This window comes from Eurypyga helias, unplaced genomic scaffold, assembly GCF_000690775.1.
Source record: "Eurypyga helias isolate BGI_N326 unplaced genomic scaffold, ASM69077v1 scaffold414, whole genome shotgun sequence".
Lineage (NCBI taxonomy): Eukaryota > Metazoa > Chordata > Aves > Eurypygiformes > Eurypygidae > Eurypyga > Eurypyga helias.
The window spans coordinates 308351-330736 of NW_010248021.1; the positions used below are offsets into that span (position 1 = coordinate 308351).

The 22386-nt window shown below is 46.5% G+C and overlaps 1 protein-coding gene across 1 annotated transcript in view; it reads right to left on the reverse strand.

The window, feature by feature from the left end:
• TMEM132B (transmembrane protein 132B) overlaps positions 1 to 22386 on the reverse strand; it is a 210470-nt gene that overhangs the window by 163060 nt on the left and 25024 nt on the right. The window contains exon 2 of the mRNA XM_010150904.1: positions 4007 to 4886. Within this exon, the coding sequence (XP_010149206.1) occupies positions 4007 to 4886 (880 nt within the window). The remainder of the gene's footprint in view (positions 1 to 4006; positions 4887 to 22386) is intronic.

Genomic DNA, 22386 nt, shown 5'->3' on the forward strand with positions numbered 1-22386 from the left:
CCCTTTAAGTTTCAAGATGGAGTTAAATAATAACATACACCACAAAAGCAATGCAAGTCATTCCCCGTGCTCGTGGATGAGATTTCCATCCTCCCAGTTAAGCAAGAATTGTTTTCTCCTGTCTCTTACAACTCCTCCATGTATACCAGAAAACTTGTTTCATCAATAGCACAAAAGTTGGTGCAACCCCTCCTCTAGTCATGATTAAGTTTCAAGATGGAGTTAAATAATAACATACACCACAAAAGCAATGCAAGTCATTCCCCGTGCTCGTGGATGAGATTTCCATCCTCCCAGTTAAGCAAGAATTGTTTTCTCCTGTCTCTTACAACTCCTCCATGTATACCAGAAAACTTGTTTCATCAATAGCACAAAAGTTGGTGCAACCCCTCCTCTAGTCATGATTCCCACCTTTCCTTGTTCACTGTGTTTCACCTAGGTCTGTCAGTGAAGAAGGCAGCAGAGACATTCCTGCGCCTTGAAAGACAGAGTGCCTGAAAGTTTGTGACACCGATGCAGGTATTACTCCTGCTGGAATCTCAAAGCTGTGCTTCATTTTTCCTGTTTTCTAAACTAGGTAGCCCATAAAAAAAGCTTAATCGTGGCAACATAGTCCATTTCACCTATCTTTATGATTAAACCACATTTAGTGGCAGCCCTCCTAACATAACAGGCAAAATTTATGTTCACAGATGGTAAATTTTACAGTACAGACCAGCCCGGAAAGGCCACAAATTAATCTCCAGTGTCATAAGAATTTCATTGCACACAAGCATAGATCATCTGTCAACAAAGTGAGCAATATGACTGTCAGGCACAGCAAAAGCATTAAATGCACGCTTAGCCTCCAAATTCTGCCCCCTGGCATATCTGGGTCCTTTGGCTACACCAAACCGCACTGGCTGGATTGCGGTATGGGAAGAAACCAGTTCCCCAGACCACAGCACAACTAGAGCTCCACCTCAAGCTTGAACTCTAGGTACTGAATGAAAACAAACAACCCAGGTTTAGTTTAAGCAGGGCAAAACCGATGTAGACTGGTGGAAGGGACTGGAAGCGACAGCTGGAGTTTCACATGCCACCTGCAGCATCGCCCTGTAAGCAGCATTACTGGAAGGACGGGGGTTAACAAGTCTCAGCACCTTGCTGAATCAAAAACCTGTTTCCAATTGCTTTTCAGTTCCCAAGCTTGGTTAAGAATCCCAAATTTTACCAAAACAAGGAAGAATCTGCTCTCGAATGAGAGCTGAGGTCAGTTTTGCTCCAACAAAATCCAACATAAAATGAAGTACTACACCACACAGCATGAAATAGTAAAGAGGTGCATAAAATTGAGCGTATCTGTTCTTCTGCATACTGTCAGAGCTCGAGGTCGGCATCAAACACTGTGCCGAGAATGACTTGATTTTGATCCATCATCTCACATGAGCCAGACTGCAATTCACCTCGCCACACTTATAACAGCTATGATTAAAAACAATCAGTTACATTAAGCAAAAATATACTTCCCAAGGCAAATGTTCACCACAGTGTATTTTCTCTGGCCATAACACACAGAAATTCAATGTATATAAAAACCTTCTGGGTTTTTACGGGTGTTAGCATCGAGCTGAAAAGCCGGGAAAGCCTGTGAGGGAAACTGCATAAATTAGATGCAGGCTCTACAGCGGTTGTATTTCCCTCGGCACAATTCCCTGCCTACTGTGTAAACCTCAGCTGAATAATCTCTCCACAGGCCCCACGTATGTCATTCAAAATAATCACAGCAACAGTTGCCGATGCTCTCTCCATCCTGGAGGGCGGGTGAGCCATCAGCAGAATTGCTGCTTGCCTCCTACTTTCAGCATTCAACTGAAGGTTAAATAAAATACTCGCGGCTTCTCTGATGAAAAGCACAGTGCAAGCAAAGCCAAATAAAAGACCAGACAGGCTAGACGACAGAGCCGAGAGTGAGTTTTCCAAGGAAATATTGCTGGGCATGAAAAACACGCTCATTTATTGCAACAGAAACAGCTCCTGGAGATAACCGACTCCGCACACTTTTCATAGGAGGAAATCCCCATGGAAACCCAACTGCCTTCCCAGCAGCTGGGGAGCAGCGAGGTGCACGCTCCACATGTCGGGAGAGCACCAGGAAGCGACACCCGCCTGACGGCTGGAGACTTGGAAGTCACAGGGGCCTGTGGGAGAAGACGAGGGTCTCGGCGGTACCCAGGCTCTTGTGGCCCATCCTGGGGCTCCCCGGCTTGGATGCTCTCAACCCCCTCTGTTTCTGCTTCCTTGAAACCCCAGGTTAGTTACTGCGCTCTGCACTTCCAGGAACTATTTTCCTTTTGAAAGGCAGCGTTTCAGAACTAATCTCTGCAATAAGTTTTTGGTGCTTTCCTGGCCAGCAAAAATACCAAAACTCTACCCTTGCAGCGTTTGTTACAAGGTAAATATTGTTTTAGAAATTCCAATGGGAAGAAAACATCCTCATCTTTGGTTGTCTCAGGTACTTAGGGAATCTTGTCCATGGTGTGGCAAAGAACAAGAAAGTGAGAATTAAGAGCTGATGTTAAATCCTTGCAGAGCCTTAGGTAAATTCCATAATCTCTCTGCTATAGCACTGAGGATCCATAAACAGCTCCCAGAACCCAACTGCTCCATGAGGTCGGTCCTTCTACTGACAGCAGATGCTGGCCAAACCCACATTTAACAAAGAAAAACCAGCAAAGTCAGGTAAAGGCAAGGATAAGTTGGCTTTATAGGAAGACTCTTCCTGACCCAAAGCTTTTAAAGTCCAGTTAAACCCTGTGATATTTCTCACATTTGTCCCCCACCCTGAGCAGCTGGAAGCACTCAGCATACTGTGGACCATTTCTTTTCCCCTGCCTGCGCCCTGCACGATGAACCACTTGACCTGATTCACACAGCAATCTAAGTTTATTAATATGCATGTGCTATTCCACAAACGTGGGATGACTTGAAAGTGCTGCATAAGGTTTGCTGTCTGGTTTCCCAACATCTGTCCCCAAAGTGCACTTCTGTCACGTTCTGCTCCCATCGTTCTCGGATCAAAAAAGTTAGAAGTAAGGCACGAATCTGTTTGGGGGTTTGCTAGCGCGGGCTGCAGCTCCTCCTTTCCCAAGCGTCTCGCATTCTCACAGCACATGACACTTTCCAATTACCTTTTGGCCCTCTCATTCCCCCAGTCTGGCTCATATTTCTCTCTGAATTTGGACTCTGTGCAGCTCTGAACCCACAGTCTGACAGCTAAGGACGTAACGAATATGCAGCACTAACCCTCAGGGTGGTTAGAAATGCCTGAATTCTCCTGTTACAGGCAGATTCACAAGTAAAGGTCACCAGAAAGTCTCAAAACTTAAAACAAAAACGGGCCATGCAATGAGCAGTCAAAGGCTTGAGGGAGCAGGATGGGTTGTCTTACAGAAAAATCAAAGACAACTTGCAAAGTTTGGATCCAAACCCCGGCTCTGCCAAAGAATTCCCACGCAAGCTGAGGCACGTCTCATTTTCTCACCTCTCGGCTCCCCTCTGTACAATGCAATGAAGTAGTCCTCACGCCACGTATCACCTGCACAAGGTGCGTCCCGTGTGCTTTGGGCAGATGGTAAGAAAGTTGAGAGAGAGAGAGGGAGCTTCAGCAAAGAAACAGAAAACCCTCCTGCAAACTGTCTAGCAAAATGGATCGCAGCAGTTACCCCAGCTGACATATAGGGGTGGAATTTAAGAGGCAGAATTATGACCAGAAGCAAATAGAATTAAAACCAAAAAAGTAATCATACAAACATTTATAGCTCATGCTTTAAAATCAATTCCCGTGTTCCAAAAAGTGCCATCCACACAGATAAATAAAAGACTATTTATAGTTTTCCCCAGTTGGAGAGGAAATGCTTAAGTTCTCTCAGGAAAACACTGCGTGTAACCAAAGAAATTACATCTGACATCAGTTTGTCCCCATGTGTCGACTGTCTGGCACACAGCACTTCAAAAATTCTCTTACCTTAATACAAACTGGTCTGCTAGAGAGTCATCAGCCAGGGAAACATGAAAGGTCACAACGTCACCTTCTCTGACCGGGTTGAGTGGTAAGCGAATAACAACATTTTCATCTAGCCTCAGTATAGACTGTTTTAATTTGTCTTGATTTGGGTAAACAATGATGCTACCAATCCTCTCCATAGCTGACAAAGCCTTGTGTTCGCTATCTTCACCCGCATGGATATTGTTTTCCCATTTCGCATCCTCTGGAGAACATTCTCCATCTGCTGTATAAATCTTATAGAAGAGCTCCACAGTAATCCCTTCCAGGGAGGCTGTTTCCTCTGAAACCAGTGGTGGAGGGGAGCTGAACCAGCTAGGAGATAATTCCAGCTCGGCAACACATAATCCGAGATGACCCGTCAATCTACAGCTGGCCACAACTTCTCTAGACTCCAGGAAAGCAAACATCTTCACGCAAGGCAAACTCTCCGCAGAACTATTGTCATCCCAGTCCTTCCCCGCAATATAGAACAAGGTTTGGATTTTGGGTTTGTTGGAATAGATTGAGCTGTCAATTATGTGAGATTTTAATTTCCAATTAAAAGTGAATTTATTTGTGAAACCAAAAGATGCAGAAGTCAGCATGAGGTCCAAGGGAACCGCCTGTTCAACAGAGAAGGGTCCGTACGTGGCATTTAGGACAGGTGGCAGTTTGGATTTGTATATAAGGAATGAATCCACCCTAGACTGCAAACTGGAGTTCCTCATGATATCCTGGTTGGCTTCTTTGAGGAAGAAGAAAATATCAGCATTGCAGATGTGATAGCTTGCGGGGAGATAAGTTGGCAGGTTTGAAAATCTCTGTATGCTGTCCATGATCCCTCCTCGGCTCTCCACCACTGCAGGCCAAAGATAAAAGGAAACAGAAAGTCAACTCTAATGTTTATTTAGCATGCCCCTCAGTTCTTCCTCAAAAGCACCATATTACTGGCGGTCAATACTGTTAGCCACAATTACCAAACAGTCTGACAGCGGTACCCTGGAAACACACTGTTGGCTCAAAGTTCACACACTGAAAACATCCCATCACATCAGCTGCGCAGCTCCCTTCCCACCTCCCCCAGCCTAGTATCTACTTGAAAACCATCAGTCAAGTACTGGACAAAACAGGGAGGAGAGTGATTGGCCAGATCCCGACCCAAATTCCCAAACTTTTTACTGGTTGTTTTTGTTCTTTAATTGCCAGATCAAACTCAGGACTTTTTCCTCATCCATGTTTCAATATAAGTATTGAATATTGAATATTAGCAGGCAGTAAAGCAGCTCATTTTCTTCTGTCTGACGTCGTTAACACGCAGCGCAATGTGGGGGTCGCAGATCTGCATCGCTCCCAATCCACTTCTGCCAGGTCAGCAGTTTGGAAGTTAGCAGCAAACTGATAAAAGCTTTGTGTTCCTGAAACCAAAACTTGGCACACAAAAAAAAATAGAGGGTTTGGCAGAGGTCTCAGTGGGCTGGATTTATAGGCAGGAATGAGCTTGAGAGAGGGAGAGAAATCCTCTGCATGCAGAAGGTTTGCAGGTGCTTAGAAGGACTGTTTGGTTTAATTCCAGAGGAGAATGAAACACGTTTGGAAATCACAAAAGTTTCTCCTCAACACAATGGTCAATCCTCCAGCCAGCACTGAGCAATTCTTCCCAGGCAAGAAAAGATTCCAGAGGGAGGGAAGGATCAAACAGGGGTCTGTGGTTTGGGCCGATCTCTAATTAACAGTGAGATATATTCAATCTGGGCTGCGATTCTACCAGGAACGGTGGGTCTTTCAAACTAACAATTCACACGCTCCAACAAAATGCCGCTGAATGGAAGCTCCTGGGACAGAAGAAATAAACAGAAACCAAATGAATTAAAATGAAGCGGTTCCATAATGCGCAGAGATAACAAAGGCACAGTGACGGATCCTAAAGTCAAAGCTCTTGTTGTCCCTCGCCGAAGCTCCGCGGCGAGTTTAGCATTTGTCAGGGCTGGGGAGAGCAGATACACAACGCGACAACCGCACACACCATTACGTCTGCTACAAGCCAGATGACTCAGATGCTCGCAGCCACAATTCAGCACAGATAAAAGCTCTAATATTAAAGATTTTTTTGTACAGGTTGTGTATTTTTAAAGTCTGCCCTTAACTGAAGATAGATTCTAGGGCAAATCTCATCCATTTGACTTTGCTCCACTCTGCTTCTCAGTTGAAATCCTGCTCATTTATTGTCAATGGCCTGATACCATCTACGCTTGTTTAAATGCTTCTCATTTCATCACACTACTTCTGCCTTTACTTTTGCTGTACATTTAATTTTGTCAAGGTTTTTCTGCAGCCCCTGGAGTATTCTTTGTGTGAACGAGTCAATACGCATAAATACACAAATGCATTCAAAAATTGGCAGCAGGAAACAGCATCAACAGTCTCCTCTCACACTGCATATGGATCAGACCAGGGTTCCCTCTCAGCTCCATAGAAAAATGCAATTGCAGAGCAGCTGCAGCGCCATCACCCCGTGTTTCTTATGCCCACACAGAAACACGTCAGCCCACCTCCGTAACACCCCAGCACAGCCAGCACCTTCCCCCAGCTGCCTGCAGCCTCGGACCTGAGCACCCAGCTGAAATGCAGAGGGGATGCAGGGGACAAGCTGCTTTTTAGCAGAGAAAACTGACTTTAGCCCTTCCCTTCCACATCTCATCCCAGTGTGAAGGATGGGCAGCTGGCACACTGCCGCATGCAGAAACTGTAGACCCCAGTCCTCTATAGGAACCCGTAGGATGTGAGCAGCAATAACCAGTTCTGGAAGAAGACAGAGGCAGTCTCTCCAGGTGAGAGGCTAACCACGCCACAAGCAGTGCAAGAGGCAGGAGGCCCAGGTAAGACAGACACCCCGGAGCATGGTAGGTGCTGGATGGACACCACTGCCCACGAGCACCAGGTGCCAGAGGCTGCACAAAGCAAGGAACCCACAGGAACCTAGAGCAAGGATGGAGGCAAGAGCAGAGGCTGGTGACCACCATTTATCCGGCGTCAGGCAATGCCCCACCACTGCTTGCTGTGCTGCTCTCTGGGAGCCCCAACGCCTGTATCCCACCACTGAAAACCAGAGTGCTTGGGAAGCACGCTGCGGGTCAAACCTCACCCTGCTCGTAGCAGAAAGAAAGATCAATGCCAATTGTAGAACCAAAGTCACCAAGGGATGCCTCAGCAGCTCCGTCAGCGCTCTGCTGTTTAAAGAGCACCTTGACACGGCACGGCTCGCCACGCTGATGTGCGACTGCAAACTCCGTCGGCGAACGTGAACTTCGCTCCTGCGACAGCCAAGGCAGCGAGGGGAGAAAGCGTGTTGCTTCTTTACTGAGCAAAGGCAGGCAAGGACCTTCCTAGATTAACTGTAGATAAATCCAACTACGTTTATAAGCAATACTTCTGAGAGGTTGCATAGAAAACGTGCAGCCGTGCAGATAACAAAGGGGACACAGCAGCAAGAGTACCCTCTGGTTTCTGGGAGAAGAGCTGGAATTTGCCGTCTCCCCAGACACACCAGACTGCAGGGAGGATTTAAACGCTGACATAGCTCCTGAGCCTAAAGAGGAACCAAAACCAAGACAAGGCTGAATCGTATTTGTGTTTACATTCTAGGACTCTCCCCCGAGCCCCTGTCCTTTATGCAGATATTTTCTCTTTCTCAAGCAGAGACTTATAGGCAGCTTAAAAGGTATGTTTTTCCCTTCCCTCCGTTTCATTACAGTGGCAACGTTCAGTGCCTCTTCTCAGAACTGGTATGAGGACTAGGATATCAGCCTGCTGTAACTCAAACAAAATGAGACACAAATTTTGTCTGAAAGCTTATATGGGAAGCCATAAACACCAGCAGACAGGGCTGGGCTTTGTCCTAGAACCAGCCTGCAACAAAATATGATATCTGAATTTACCAGCGTTTTATGACGCTGCAGGAACATCTAAAAAGAAATGCTTCACAGAATGGCAGGCCAACACCCCACCTTTTTAATTCGGCACGTCGGCACCACAACATCAATCTCTCTAGAGTACCAATCCGAAACAGGACACATTTCCAGCTTTCTGGTGTGCAACAAAGTGACTAATAAATCACCTGCTCCTTTAATAAGCACTCCGGCAAGATCAAAAGAGGGCAGAACATCAGATGCGAACATGGGTTAGTCCTAATTATGTAACAAAAGAGAGCAAGAGATGAAGGAAAGTGAATGGAGGCCAAATGAGCATCCCCCTCTCAAAGGCTCAACACAGGCTGTTTCCCCGTGGCACTGGGGACGTTGAGGGGAGACATCTAGAAAAAACATGCTGTTGGACATGACGAGATATTTATCTTTAATTTCTAAAATAACTTTCACCTGGTAACAGTTTTTCAGCAGGTGCTTTGCCCCTTTTAAACCACTTAAGTGGACCAGCCAAACAGCAGGACTCCCAGAGCAACAGGTCAACCTGCAGAAGCTCATCGCTGGCATTATATGCCGAAAGACCTCTCTCCAGAGCTGGGCAATAGCCTCATAGCCCAGCTCCCCCTGCAAATGCTGAGAGGGCAGAGGGAAACACCCTTCTGATGCTTCTGGATCACAGAGAGCGAGAGAACGGTACACATAGCCAACCACGCAGCGCTGCGCGTCAGGGAGATGCCCCTTCCTCGTCCTTACGCCCACCAGCTCAGACCTCAAATGAAGCTTCTTTTCTGTTGTCTCGGTATTTTTTTTTTTATTTAACCATGAAATTTTGTTTCTAACCTCACTTGACCCTGGACTGATGCCACAGGAAGCAGCACTGACTAAGGCACACGCAAAGCTGTAGCGGTAGTCACGCTTGCGCAGTACCAACCCGCCATTCGTGCACCTCAAGATTTCATCCAAGCCACATTTCTCAAATTTCATACATTTTGATGCTAAGCAGCAAAACAAGTATCCTGCTGGAAGGTAGCGGCAGCAGTGGCAGGTCAGCATTGAAAACTCACGCGTCTATGTTAAGCGGGAGGGAAGTCTCAAAATTCGTCATTTTGTAACTAAAAAGTAAAATAACTCCCGTGGGAGCATAACCCCAAATTTCACGTCTAAATCTTCCCACTGCTTTAGCCAGCTACTTCCCAGGAGCCAAGTCTGCCATAAGCCCACAGCAGTTCTGAAGCTGGAAGTGCGAGCAACAAAAAAATATTTTAAATGACAACTTTTCCAATGTCCTTTTTCTCTGAAAACAAACAAGACAGACAACCCTGCACCTGTGGGAAAACGGTGTCAAAACTCCTCCTTCCTGCCACATCATCAGGATTGCGGCGCGAGATCATACAGACACTCCCCTTTGTAAAAGAGGAATAATTTCAAGTCATGTGGTGCCAGTAAGTGCTATGATGTTATCCCTGACTCATCCAGAGGCAATCAATGGCTTGTCTGTATAGGAGAAAAATGGCCAGCCCTTCCCACCAGCCCTCACTAAAGACCATACGGACCAAACTACACATGTACATTATTCCACTATAAAAATGGCTCTATTCATAATAATTATTTTGCTCTGGAAATGCAGGCATTATCCTTGAATAAAAACACACTGTATCCCAGAATAGTGTGTCTACACATGGAAAGCTATTCTGGAACTGAGAAATTATAGGAGAATAATTAATTCTGGACCAGCTGTGGAGGTCACACTCTCTCATACATGCAAGGGGTAAGACCTGGTGCTGTTTAGGGACCCCAGCCGTGAGGGATTGTGCAAGGGGATTTGGCCTGGCTACGGTTGGGGAAACTCTGACTCTTAATCCTGGCAGAAAGAAAATGAGGAGGAGGATTACAGTGTGAAAATCCACCACGACTTCAGACCTCATTTGAGCACTATGAGTAGGATAAGTTTGGGTTGTGCGAGGATTTAAGGAGCCTGGATGAACACCCGCCTCGTGCTGTCCCTGACTCATTCAAAAGTTAATAAAATAACCATGGAAGGAGGATGTCGGTGTTTACTTCCCACATTCAGAGTCCATCCTGTGACTCATCTCCTCAGTCCTACATTAGGGAGGAAAAGGAGGAGAAAAACCCTCCATAGTTCCACTGAGGAACAGCTTCCATCACCTACCACTGAAAAACAAGCTTTACCCCTTTAGTACTGGAAGTAGTTATACAGCGAACCGCACTGGCACAGGAAAAAAAACCTAACAGAAACCAGTCTTTTCAACTGTAACAGAATAATTTGAAGATATAAGTGACACTACAAGAAAGAGCTAAGAAGAGTTCCCAATACTTTTTTAACATTAAAGCCAGCCCAGAAGCTGTCAACGTATAAAAAACTGTAGCGTGAGAAGAGATGATAGGATCCCTTTCTCATTCTCTCTTCTTCTTATCCTGGTTTGATGTAAGGATAGAGCCTGATGCAGGACTCGCCACCAGCTTACAGCCCTTACGTTCAATCCCGATTAAGTGTTTGTGGAGACAGATTCGCTTTGCAGAACGCCACTAGCCGGGCGGCTTGTTTTGAAAGACAAAAGTAAGGATGCAAGGTAAGAAAAATAAGTCTATTTAATCCAAGCATCTAAAACCGAAGAGGAGGTTAATTAACTTTCATAGGCCTGGGACAACGTCTCATGCACTTATCTTCAAATGTCTCAGTCAAACTTCTGTTACCCAAGCTCAGTGCAGCTACACGTCTGGCCACCCTCGGCGGGAGCGGGTGCTCCTTTCAGATGGGTATCTGAGCCCAGCACACACTCCAGCCTCTGCAGGGTATCTGCAGAATTCTTCCACCCTCTCCTAGACATTTATATCTTAGAGGTGATAAATCACCCTTGGCAGAAGCCTATTTTTACCCGCTGACTCGATGGCTAAAGGTGGCCAGTGCAGACCTGCACGCTGGAGGTTTGGGGGTCTACGGGGAACAGAGCTCTGGCCCGTCGGACCCGATGGCTCACTCTTCACTCAAGCTCTTCCCACACTGCATGCCTGCGCGTGCCCATCACTCTGCTTCCAAAAAGCTTGAAAGCCACATCTCAGGCCTCATAAATCTTTTGTCTGCTGAAATACATTTTTCAGTGCAAAATTAAACCATGCATATGAATGAAACCCCTCATCAGGCCACAAGTTCGGTAATAAATTGTATTTTTGTGTTCCAAAGCAAGCCAACTGCTCTGCCTGCTTAGCACTGCCAAAAAATTAAGTTGGATGTGGAAGTTTCTGAGCTGGTGCTTCCTACAGCTTTTAGCTTGCATGCATTTTGCACAGTCACCCATACTGAAAGACATACGTACAGCAAGGCCACCTACAGATAGTAATAAAACCGTACTGTCTGAAAGGCTGCCTATAAATCTTATTAAAGTAATCCCTTCCCTGAACCCAGATTATTACATTCACCTTTATGGAAGAATAAAAATTAATTTTCTCAGCTATAATAAGTGTATGATAAGAAGGCATCACTTGGGACTAAATAAAGATTATAATTAACTCCAACTGAATAAATCTAAATTTAGCTTGGGCTAGCAATTTGTTTTCATACATTTTCCTCTATGACTGAGTGAATAGGTACGGCAGGATTAGCATCCCATGCCAGTTCCAGCACTGCTGGCACAGGAAGGAGTGAGGCAGAATGTAATCCAATACCCAAAAGGCCTGAAGATTAATTCAGGGTTCTGTATCAGCAAAAGTTTGGAAAACTGGAGAAAAACAAAAAGGCTCAAACTGCCATCAGCCCGGCAAGGAAAGCACGGGAAGCGCTGGGCTCCAGGGAGAATCCGCATTATGCCAAGGCAGGACCTCTGCCACGCGTTGTGCCTGCCTGATCTGACTCTTTCCTAGTCAGTATCTGCTTTTGGGTCCTCTCAGAAACGGGCTGCTGGGCCAGACGGGTCTGTACTGACCTGGAGCGGCCCTTATTAATCCACACTCCCTCATCTGCGACACCCCAGCGGCGAGCCCTAAGGCGATGGCCAAACAAGAACACACAACATCACAGGAGCACAGGCCAGCACAGAAACAAACCAGGATAAAGCAAATGCATCAAACATACACAAAGTTTACCTTGATCTTTTCTGCTTAGTGGAAAATAAAAACCCTTATAGCAGCACTACACCCTGTAGATTAGAGATTTTTCTTCCCCAAGGAAACAAGGCTCTACTTATAAAAGGTTGAGGAACTGCCTCGTTAAGCCACTACCTCATTATTTGCCATTCTCTGGGAAGATGACTGTTAACAAGTTCATTACTGCAAGGCTTGTTTATCAGAATAAACCACATACTCCTCCTGGCCAGGGAATAGCGTGCAACCCAAGCACTGAAGCTACTGTGCTTCCTCTGCCGATTTCCATGCCAGCCCGTGCAGACACCCGAGTTCTGCATAAGATGATTTCCGCTGAGCCATTATCGTTACAGCAGAGCAGGTATGTTCATTTTGAAGGTGTCCCCGCCCATGGCAGGGGGGTTGGACCTGGATGATTTGAAGGTCCCTTCCAACCCAAACCATTCTGTGATTCTATGATTTCCCAAGTCTGATGTTCTTTTAGCTTACAGGTGACCCAGTCCAAAACTTTAAAAAAATGTTTAGGACTAAATAAGAGTACATATGGATGAAATAAGAGCATAGATGTAACGCACTACACCACTCCCAACAACTTAACTTCACCTCTCAGGAGGTTCTAACGTTCCTAGACAGGACCCCCTCGGCACCATTATTTCTTTTGAGCACTACCAAACCTGAGCACGATTCCTGCCCAAATATGATTGCCCCAAATTTTGCTGTCCAAACCAGAGAAGTGCAAATTCCTCCTGAACCATCAACACTGGCTGTTATAGTTAAATTTGTCACCATTTCTAGGCCAAAGATCCAGCACCTCTATAGGTTATAAAGTGGAAATTTTATTCCACCAGGGAGAAAACATCCCCTTTCCTCCAGATGCTACTGTCCTGTCAGGGCCTGGAAGGACCTGAGATACAGGACATTAAGCTTGTGACATCTGTAACAGTAGGAAGGTTATTTCAGGTAAGTTTTAGAGCCTTTTATTGCTCCCTCTGAACCCTGTACAGTGGGAAACATGGTAACTAAGGCACCTGCTTTTATGGGCTGGAGTAACAGAAAACATAGCAACAATAAAAAAAATTTAAAAACTCTCTAAACATCCCTAAAGTAGCTTTTCTTGAAACATACTGGGATGGTTTCACCATCTGTGAGTAATGTGCCCATCCCCGTACCCCATAAAATCTTTATGTCATCACATATTCTATTTACTCATCTCCGCCTCACCCTCACACTTCTGGCCAAAGGGTTCGCTGTTCCTTCAAACGTGCCTGATAGAAAAAGCTACAAGTTAGGTACAATATAGTTCTACATGTTGTGCACTATGCAGTCCCGTCCATGGACAAAGCACAGGATAATTGTGTTCCCAGGCCAAGTGTTCACAGACTCCCAGGGCCGGCAAGTTCTTATCCAAACCTCTTGCGTGTGAAATAGTCTTTCCATTAAGGAGAAGAGGAGCATCCCAATGGGTGAAGGACACAGAACAAATACTGAGGGTGAACCTATAGAGAAAAAGCGTGAGCATGAAGAGAGCAAGGGGACATTCTCCAAAACCCAAGCAGAAATGAGAGGAGACGTTCAGAGCATTTCTCCTGCAAGTTTCCATCAGCCATCTCCAGCTCCCGCCTCCTCTGACACAGGCAATACAAGTATTTACAGAACTAAGGTTTTCCAGCCCAGACTAATTCCCTGAGTGCTAGAAGGGAGTTTTCCTCCCTATCATGCTCAGCACAGCCAAGGCCACTTCGGTGCAGATAAATGACAAAGCTGCTTCACCTGCCCAGACCTCGGGGCAGGGAGGGTGCCCAAGACAGCAAATCCCCCCCGGGTTTTCTCATTCAACGTAGCGGATGCAATCGCTCAGGTTGCTCTGCTGGGCTGGTCGCTGGTCTAACTTGCCATTTTAGCTTCGATCAGGGGTGTTGATACGGCGGTTAAAAGTCACAGGCTGCTCTTGGCGAGTTTCTCTGCATCTCGCACACAACAGGAACGGGGAAATTGTCCTGCCAGGTACAATCAGAGGCATTAGCACAGTGGCTAAAGGTCAAGAATTCATCAGTTGGAAGAACTGAATGACAGAGCCACTATGGTGAGCTAAACAGAAGTTTAAACACACCTGATTAACCAAGGAAGGTTTTTGTTCTGGTTACCTGCGGAGGAGAGACGAGTGCTAAAGCCATGCACGCACACACGCACACACAGAGATTCTGCACAACCTGCTGCTCCGTGTGTGGAAACCCCATAAACACAACCCAGGAGCACCACAGCCTCCTTCGGGGTGCCTCCCCAGGTGTGAGCAGCATTAGGATTCCCCAAAACCTCCGCCTCCCTTCCAGACACCCCTCAGCTCCTCTTGGCAGGAGGCAGAGATGCCAAAGCACCACCACCAACTCAGGAAGGGCACTCCTTTGCTGGGGGAGTCGAGAGGCACCCCAAGTGAAGCCAAGCCAGGTGAGAGTCCCAGGGGCCACGGCAGGGCTGCCAAACCTCTCGCCCAGCTCCCCACCACACGGCACTGATCCTGGCATTGCTCCTGACCCTGGTGCAGAGTTGGTGCTTCCAGCTACCAGCAGTGCAAACGCCTGTGCATCCCTCCTGGCACCTGATAAATAAGGTCTGTCACAGCTACTGGAGGTTCTCATTGCTAAAGGGGAGGTTAGGAGAGGGCTCCCTATTACTGTTATCCAAAGCAAAACTCATTTTCCCTCAGTGATATTTCATAAACAACAGAAAATGAATATGTGTATGGGAGTGTGCGGATATATTCTCCAAACAGAGAGGCCTTACAAGGCAAATACATTCACTAAAGGCACCAGGTGATTGCAAAAGTAAATCTCTTAAATATATGCTCTAAACTATTAGCCAACTGTGAAATATTTGTATTCAGTGTCAAAACATCTATGTCACACAAAGCCAAGGGACTGACAGGAGAAAGGCCAGGATTTATGTTAGCTGGGGTCTATCTGTCATGGAGATAGGGAAGCTGGGAGAGAGTCCTTTTATTAAAATCACTCTCCCACTGCAGATATTGATCTGAGCAGCTAAGGTTGAATAGCAAAGTGCATCCTCATCTCTCAAAGTTACTCACTGGCAGTAAGAGACTGGGGTAAATGCCCTCACAACCCCAGCAAATGGCACCCCAAAATGAAGCGGGCAGGGAACAAGGGGCACTGGTACAAAGAGCATCCCACGATGTCATGGCACAACTTCCAGGAACCAGAGAGTCCCTCTTGGTTCCACTTTCCAAGTTTTCAGGAAGCCTATTTTGCTCCCCAAATCACTAACAGAGGTTGCCATTCCTCCCAGATTGGGTTCACCATTAAAACAAGACAGAGAAACACAGTGCTGACTGCATCACTCGCATTCCCATTAAGGAGCAAATGCCATTTCAAAAGGATCCTTCCCTAAACCTGCTACAGCTTTTTCCATTTCTCCTGTAAGCAGCAATAACAACTTCTGCCCCAGTTTGGGCTGATCCCTCCCTGGCATTTCTCCCTCAGCTCCTGGAGGACCTGGATCTCAGCTGCCTTTCTCTTTGCAAACCCCAGATTGTGACTGCAGCCAATGGCCTTGAGTATTACTCCTACAGACAAAAAGAAGCCAAGCAATTTGCAGGTCTATATGCTACAGACTTTCTACATTCCTGTGTCCACAGGTGACATAGGAACATCATTCTATAGCACTTCCGATTCTCCCAAGCAGCTTCTGCCTTTGGGGATACTGAAAAATCCCTTGCATGAGCCAGAAATTACAGGATATTAAAATGCTGGCAGCAGATTCTCCAAAGGCATTGTCAGAAAGAGGTACGGTTGGTCCAAAGCCTTTCTCCAGAGCAATGGGCTTTCACTGGATTCTCCATTCTGTTGTTTCAAAGCTCTTGGAGGAAACGAGCTCCAAACCGATGGGCCTGAACAGCCGCAGGAAACCACAAAAGCAGCTTACAGTAAACCCCCTGTAAAGTTATTAAGAACACAGATATGTCTTGAATGCACAGAAAATCCTCTGTCTCACCAGCACTCATCCGTGTCCCACTGTGACTGTAATCCCAGGAAGAGCCTGCACCACGCACAGGGGCTGCCTTAAAGCAAAACAGGATGCGGAGACACGCAAAGCAAAATCCCGCGTCTGGCTCCAGCTCCGACCGAGCACCGGGAGCGATTCTCAGTTTGCTCCCCAGTACTGCTGGGTTTCTCACAGGATAGTGACCCTGATGACACAGGCTGATTTTTGGGACTGGTAGCAATTCCTTGTAAGCCTTTGCAGCTTCACGTCTGTGGAAAGCAGCTTTCAGTTAGGTTTCCCCATTGAACTCCAGAGGTGCGGGCCATTGCACCCAGCAAGCTTTGCTACCACCACCCCTGCATATATATCGTTTCAAGTGTGTGTCCAGTGTCAATATGGGAGTTTTCCCACGGGGAAATCTAAGCACAAGTGACAGAGTTTGAGGACTGAGACCTGCAAGGCCACCCAGCATTTTAGTGGCTTCAGAAAAAGCTCTGTGGCGTTACAGCTTTGCCACCTTCGTTCTCTGAGGCCCATCTCCAACCTGCACTTTGCATTGCTCTCAGAGGCAGCCAGCATCACACCAACCACGCTCCCAAGGCAACACGTGCTCGCCAACCCCCACAGGAGCCACCACGCAGGCCCCGTTCTGCAGTTCAGACATCACTGGTTATCAGTTTGTATCTGCCTCCCAAGGAACGGCACATGAAAACATGAATCCTTCCTTTCCAACGACACCTTTCCCCCACCCCCTCCCAAAATATCCAGAACAAGAGTTCCTGTTTTTTCTCAGATCCCTTTACTTAATTCAACATTTTATTTTTGGAATTACAACAGCCTCGAGCAACTCCATTAATTTGCTCTGGAGTAAGAGCTTTGCACTCCGGGGGTGATTGCTGACCTCCTCCCCTGCTCCCTCGCCTATCGAAACAGCCCTGCTCAAGCACATCCCCACACCAGAACAAAGCAGAGTTTTTCACACTTGAACGCGTTATTTTACAATATGAATACACAGCTGACATTCTTTACAAATTCACGGCAGATGCTGTCAGAACAGACGAAATCACCATCCCTCGGTACCGCTTTTCTACGACTACAGTGATCAAAGGCTGCAGCTTGTCATTCACACGAGGAGAACGGCTCCTCTCGGGGAGAGGAGAAGGAGCCTCCAGCCTCACCCAGCACTTCTCGCGTGTTTGTTTCTCTGCCTGTTGCCAATTCGCAATTTAGAGTTCGATTTTCTAAGCAAAGGAAAATTCCCAATAGCTCTGGAGGAGGCAGTTCAAGGAGATCTTGTCAAAATATTGGTGCGTAAAAAAAGTGAAACCTTATTACGGCTTTCATACTGTGATGCACCAAATACGGTTATCTGGCTCACAGACAATTATTAACGTAGAGGTAAAGAAGAAAAACTCCCAAGCAAAACACGAAGTCGGATGAGGTCACACTTGCTGTGCAGTTCACATCTGTTAACATATTAGGGTAATAAAAGGTAATGAGCATTAGCTGACAGCATTTTCAAACTCTTCAGGAGTCAAGAGCAGTAAATTAGATCAGAGTTGAGATTGCCCAAGAAGGCAAAAAGCTGGATCTTCCCTCTATGACAGGGCAATTGTAAAATTGAGAAAGAATCACAGGACATCATCATCACAGCCTGACCCTGCATTCTAGTTGGGAAACTCCAGAGCATCAACATGATGATTAGTTTAGGCCAGTGTCTTTAGCTTAGTGCCCGACCAGAGCAGAAAGTGCTCACCTGCCAAGATACACTACCCCAAGGGTGTGAATTGGCTGCACACCAATTTACAGCAGTGTCTCCCAATTTGCCCTGTTTCCTCTGAATCGAAACAGTTCACGGATAGCAATCTGTAGCAGCTTGGGAAAACGACTGAGGTCTGAGAGATTTGTGGAGTCTGGGAACAGCCTTTTCACAACAGGAGTGTTTATGTGTAGGGTTAGCCTGTAGCAGTAGTCAGCTATTTCAGGGAAAATGAGCCATTTAAGACAGAGAAACTGAATTTGGACCTGTAATAATTTAGTGCAGAGGTCAGAAATACAAACAGCTGTCCTTTGTTCCTCTGGGCCACTTCTAACATTAACACAAGCCTGCAGGCCCAATTTCTGGATGGGATAAGACCCCATAAATCCTACGTGACCTCATCAATCCTAATCTCATCTATGCGCCTCTGATGGCGGAGCCTGTCCCGCTCCTGCCGAAGGAAGCAGTAATGCTCCCACTCTGCAAACTCACACCCACAGCTGCCTCCACTCACTGGAGAGCCAGCCCAGGGCTTTGCACGTGTATAGAATCATGGAATGGTTTGGGCTGGAAGGGACCTTAAAACCCCCCCAGCCCCACCTTCTGCCATAGGCAGGGACACCTTCCACTAGATCAGGTTGCTCCAAGCCTCCTCCAGTCTGGTCTTGGACACTTCCAGGGATGGGGCATCCACAGCTTCTCTGGGCTGTATGACAGACAGCCATCACGCACGGGCACAACAGAGCACTTTTGCATGCTGAGGATGCAGCTCCATCAATGTCGGCATCCGTCCGTTTGAAGCTGCCATAACGGGCAGGCAGCAGCAGAAAAGCTGTGTTCACCCTCTGCTTTGCAGCATCTCCTATAAACCTTTGCGCGCAAACATCACGGGCGCAGTTCAAGTTTGAGTCAATTCAAGTTCAAGTCGTATCTTATTACATCCAGTACTGCTCACCTACCCATAGCCCAGAGAATAAAATCCTGCAGAAACTCAGCATACAGGTCACTTCAGCGCTCCGCTTTGCCTGGCATTTATAACTAGAGCTGAGCACATCATTCACACTGCATAATTTATCCATGGGATTTAGCCCACAGAACACCCAAAGCAGATAACAATTTCTTCATTCTTATTTATTTTTTTAGAAAATTCAGTCAACTTCTTCTCCACTTCTGCAGTCTGCAAAAAGATTATGAACCTCTGGCTATATTCTTCCAGGGCTTGAGCTCTTGGGTAGCTGTGATCAGTCAGATTAATTCACCTCTTTTTCAGGCTTCTATCTTCAACTATTGTTTCCTGAGTGGAGGAAAATATGTGCAAGCACTAAATCTCAAACATGCTATTCTAACATTTGGATTCCATTATCCTAGAGATAACATATAATCCTATAATGATATGTAATAAATTAACATTTAATCTCGTATCAGAGAGTTCAAAGGGATCACAGCCAGCTGGTGCTGAAATAAGCATTTGCCAGAGGCTCCAAAAGTGGGAGCTGAGCATGAGAAGTGAGTGAGATCTAAGCTGCTCTGAAAGTTGGGCTTGGCCAGACTGGTTGGCAAGGAGAGGATTAAATAAAACCCTGATAGGAAGGGGCCCATCTCCCAGATCAACCGACCTGCGGCCTTTCGCTGCGGTGTGGTCCTGGCAGTCCACCCAACGCGGAGGCAGGGAAGATTTCCCACCTCAGAGCTGGCCAGCAGGGAAGGTCACGGTCACACAGCTCTGCACAGGGCACAATTCGGTGCTTGATGCAGGGATCTGACAAGGCTGGGAACAAGGACCCAACCCTGGGTTGAGCTCTCTCCAGCTGCAGAGATCCATAGCCACCCCCTTGTTTCCCTGCCCCGCTTTACCGAACTGATGGAAGGATGTAGTTTTAACACAGAGAAGCCAAAAATCATTTGTCATTTTGTTCCCCTTTCACACAGAGCGCTAACACACCAAACACTGCACAGTCTTCTTTAATAACGACAGCTATTAATAAAGTTTTCTCCATAGAGGCTTCCTTAATAAATACACTTATGACAACAACGACCACCACGGGCTGCTGACCAACAGAGCAGAGAGAAATCCCCAATTTGCCAAAGTCCCTCTGACTTCTACCAAGCCCAGATTCCCTGTTAAAGCAAGGGCTAAGGATTGCCTTTATCGTCCTGGACGCTCCGTGTGCCGCCCTCGTTGTCCCAGCTACGTCCTACGGCACGGTACCTCCTCGTGGAAATGTGCAGACCCAGCGCCTAACCTTTGTTCGTAGGCAGCAGCAAAAAACCTATTGACATCAGTCAGATTGAGGTCCTCTCTCTGAATCCAAAGACACACTTCATTGCTCCATCTCAGACTGGCATACACTTTTAGAAAAAACTGCCAGCCAAGAATCCATCACAGCCACAGACAGTGTTTAAAAAAAATACTGCCAAGCCTCTTCGCTAGTTTTTAGTGAAGACACATCAACCTTACTGCCAAATCAGCTAGAAATAAAGGCAGTTAAAAACACATCAAGAAAAAAGGAAAGAGAGAAATTTAGGATAGCCAATAAAAATATACAGTGAGCTGAATTCTACAACTCTGGACACTGACCACAGTTCTGCATCTGAGGAAAACTTAATAAATAAAAATAACAAAAGAATCTGAAGCGATATGGCGTTATCTTTGCTCTAGCATATACCACACATTTCTATTACCCATTCTGGATTAGCCAAATGAAGATCAATGTATCTATAAAACTCAATGACATGTTAATGCAAACCTTAAAAAAGATAAAATGCCTTTTATCTCAGTCTTAGGAAAACCTAATAAAGAATTAACAGTCCATGAAGCCATGGAATTTCACTCAAGGCTTTACTTCATGCCAGGACTTCCTACTCCATTAATTTTTAACAGACAGGTTTCCCCAGGCTTTGGGACATGTCGGTACAACTGTACATTGCCATTAAAATGGGTCCTATATTTTCCTTTGGAGCTGGGATAGGAACCTCCTTGTAGTATGTGGAGTTAAAATATAGATAACACCCACAATGGATCCAAAATGTAAATGTGGAGTGACTGTTAAGGTAAATAAATATACAAAAAATGGTAGAGAAATATTGACTTTGATAATAACCTGACAATTAATGAATTTATGAGCTAAAACTTTCACCCGCAGGATGAGCACTTTGGATCAGAGCTCATTTGTAACATCAGCATCTCAAATTTATATCAGAAGCAACTGCCAACAATCTACTAATGCAACACTAGGTGTTGAATTTTTAAAGGGATGCAGTCAAATACTAGTCCAGGATGTCGTTCGAGATTGGTTCTCAGAATTAACGAGCCTTCAGTGACTGCTATGGGCTGTGCCGGGAGGCTGGGATCCATAAAGCCAGACACCCCCAAGCTCGGTGGGAAACCGGTCTCATCCAAATTCCCAGCTGTGTTTATATCTACTGACAAACACACAGCAGTTAAGACCAGAAATTTCAAGTGCCAGCACTTAAAAACCAAATTAAATTCCGTCCTTCTGCCCACATCCCAAATTTGCTTGCTTTCAAAAGAGCCTGGATACCTGCAGCCCCCACTGACATCAAAGGAAATGCAAACATTCCCCACTTCTGCTAATTGGGGTGCCTTGACTTGGATGCCATGGGCAGGGCCCCCTCCTTCCAAGCACCCACGGGTGCAGGCTAAGGCCACAGCGCCCCACTGCAGCAGGATGTTCTGCTGGGGGGAACGTGCCCATAGCAGGAGAGGCACAACAGAGCCTGAGCTCATGCACTCCTCACGGCTGACAGGTCTGGGCTCGTGAATCAGCACAAGGAGACAGCAGTAGGCAGGGAAAACAGTCCCAAGGAAAAGCAGGAGGCAACAGTCCAGGAGAGAGAGACAGGAAAGAGGAGGCGGCAGGAGCGGGAGTGAAGCTCGGCTGTACAGAGATTTCCATTATACAAAAAATCATCAACAATTGGTCCAAAAAGCTAAAAGCCAGTTTGAAGCCTTTCTCTCCTCCCTGGGATGAAGATGTCCTGCACTAACCCACCCGGGTCAGGTATGGAGAAGGGCTTTCCTGCCCCGGAGCACCCACCAGCTCAGCATCCTCCCTGGGAGATACAGCTCCTCAGACCACCATTCGCACCAGTTTACCTGGGAGCAGCCTCACCTCCCTTTCCACCTCTTCTTCTCCCCCTGCTTTGGGCCAACAGCTGCTTCTCCCAGGCACTCAGATTAATTATTCTTGGTTCCTTTCTTGCACAGTGCCTCGATCTGAAAAATTTATTTAGATAACCTCTCAAGCAGCACATTTATCTGCTGGCCGCAGCATCTGCCTGCACATAAAAACCAACATCTGGTGACAAGCATCACGCCAGTTGGGTGAGGACTTCCTCTGCAAATTTTACCACCCTTACGGACTTGGACATCATGGCAAGAAGTCTGCCTCTTCCCTGCTTCCCACCTGAGGCACAAGCACAGGTCTCAGCGAGAGACCAGGCATGGGACAAGAGGAGAAGGAGACGACATCCTCTTCCATCAGTGCACGGGGGTTACCTGAAGTACCACCACTGCCTGATCCGCACCACTCATCTGCCAGTCTGATGACAAGCAAAGGGATAAG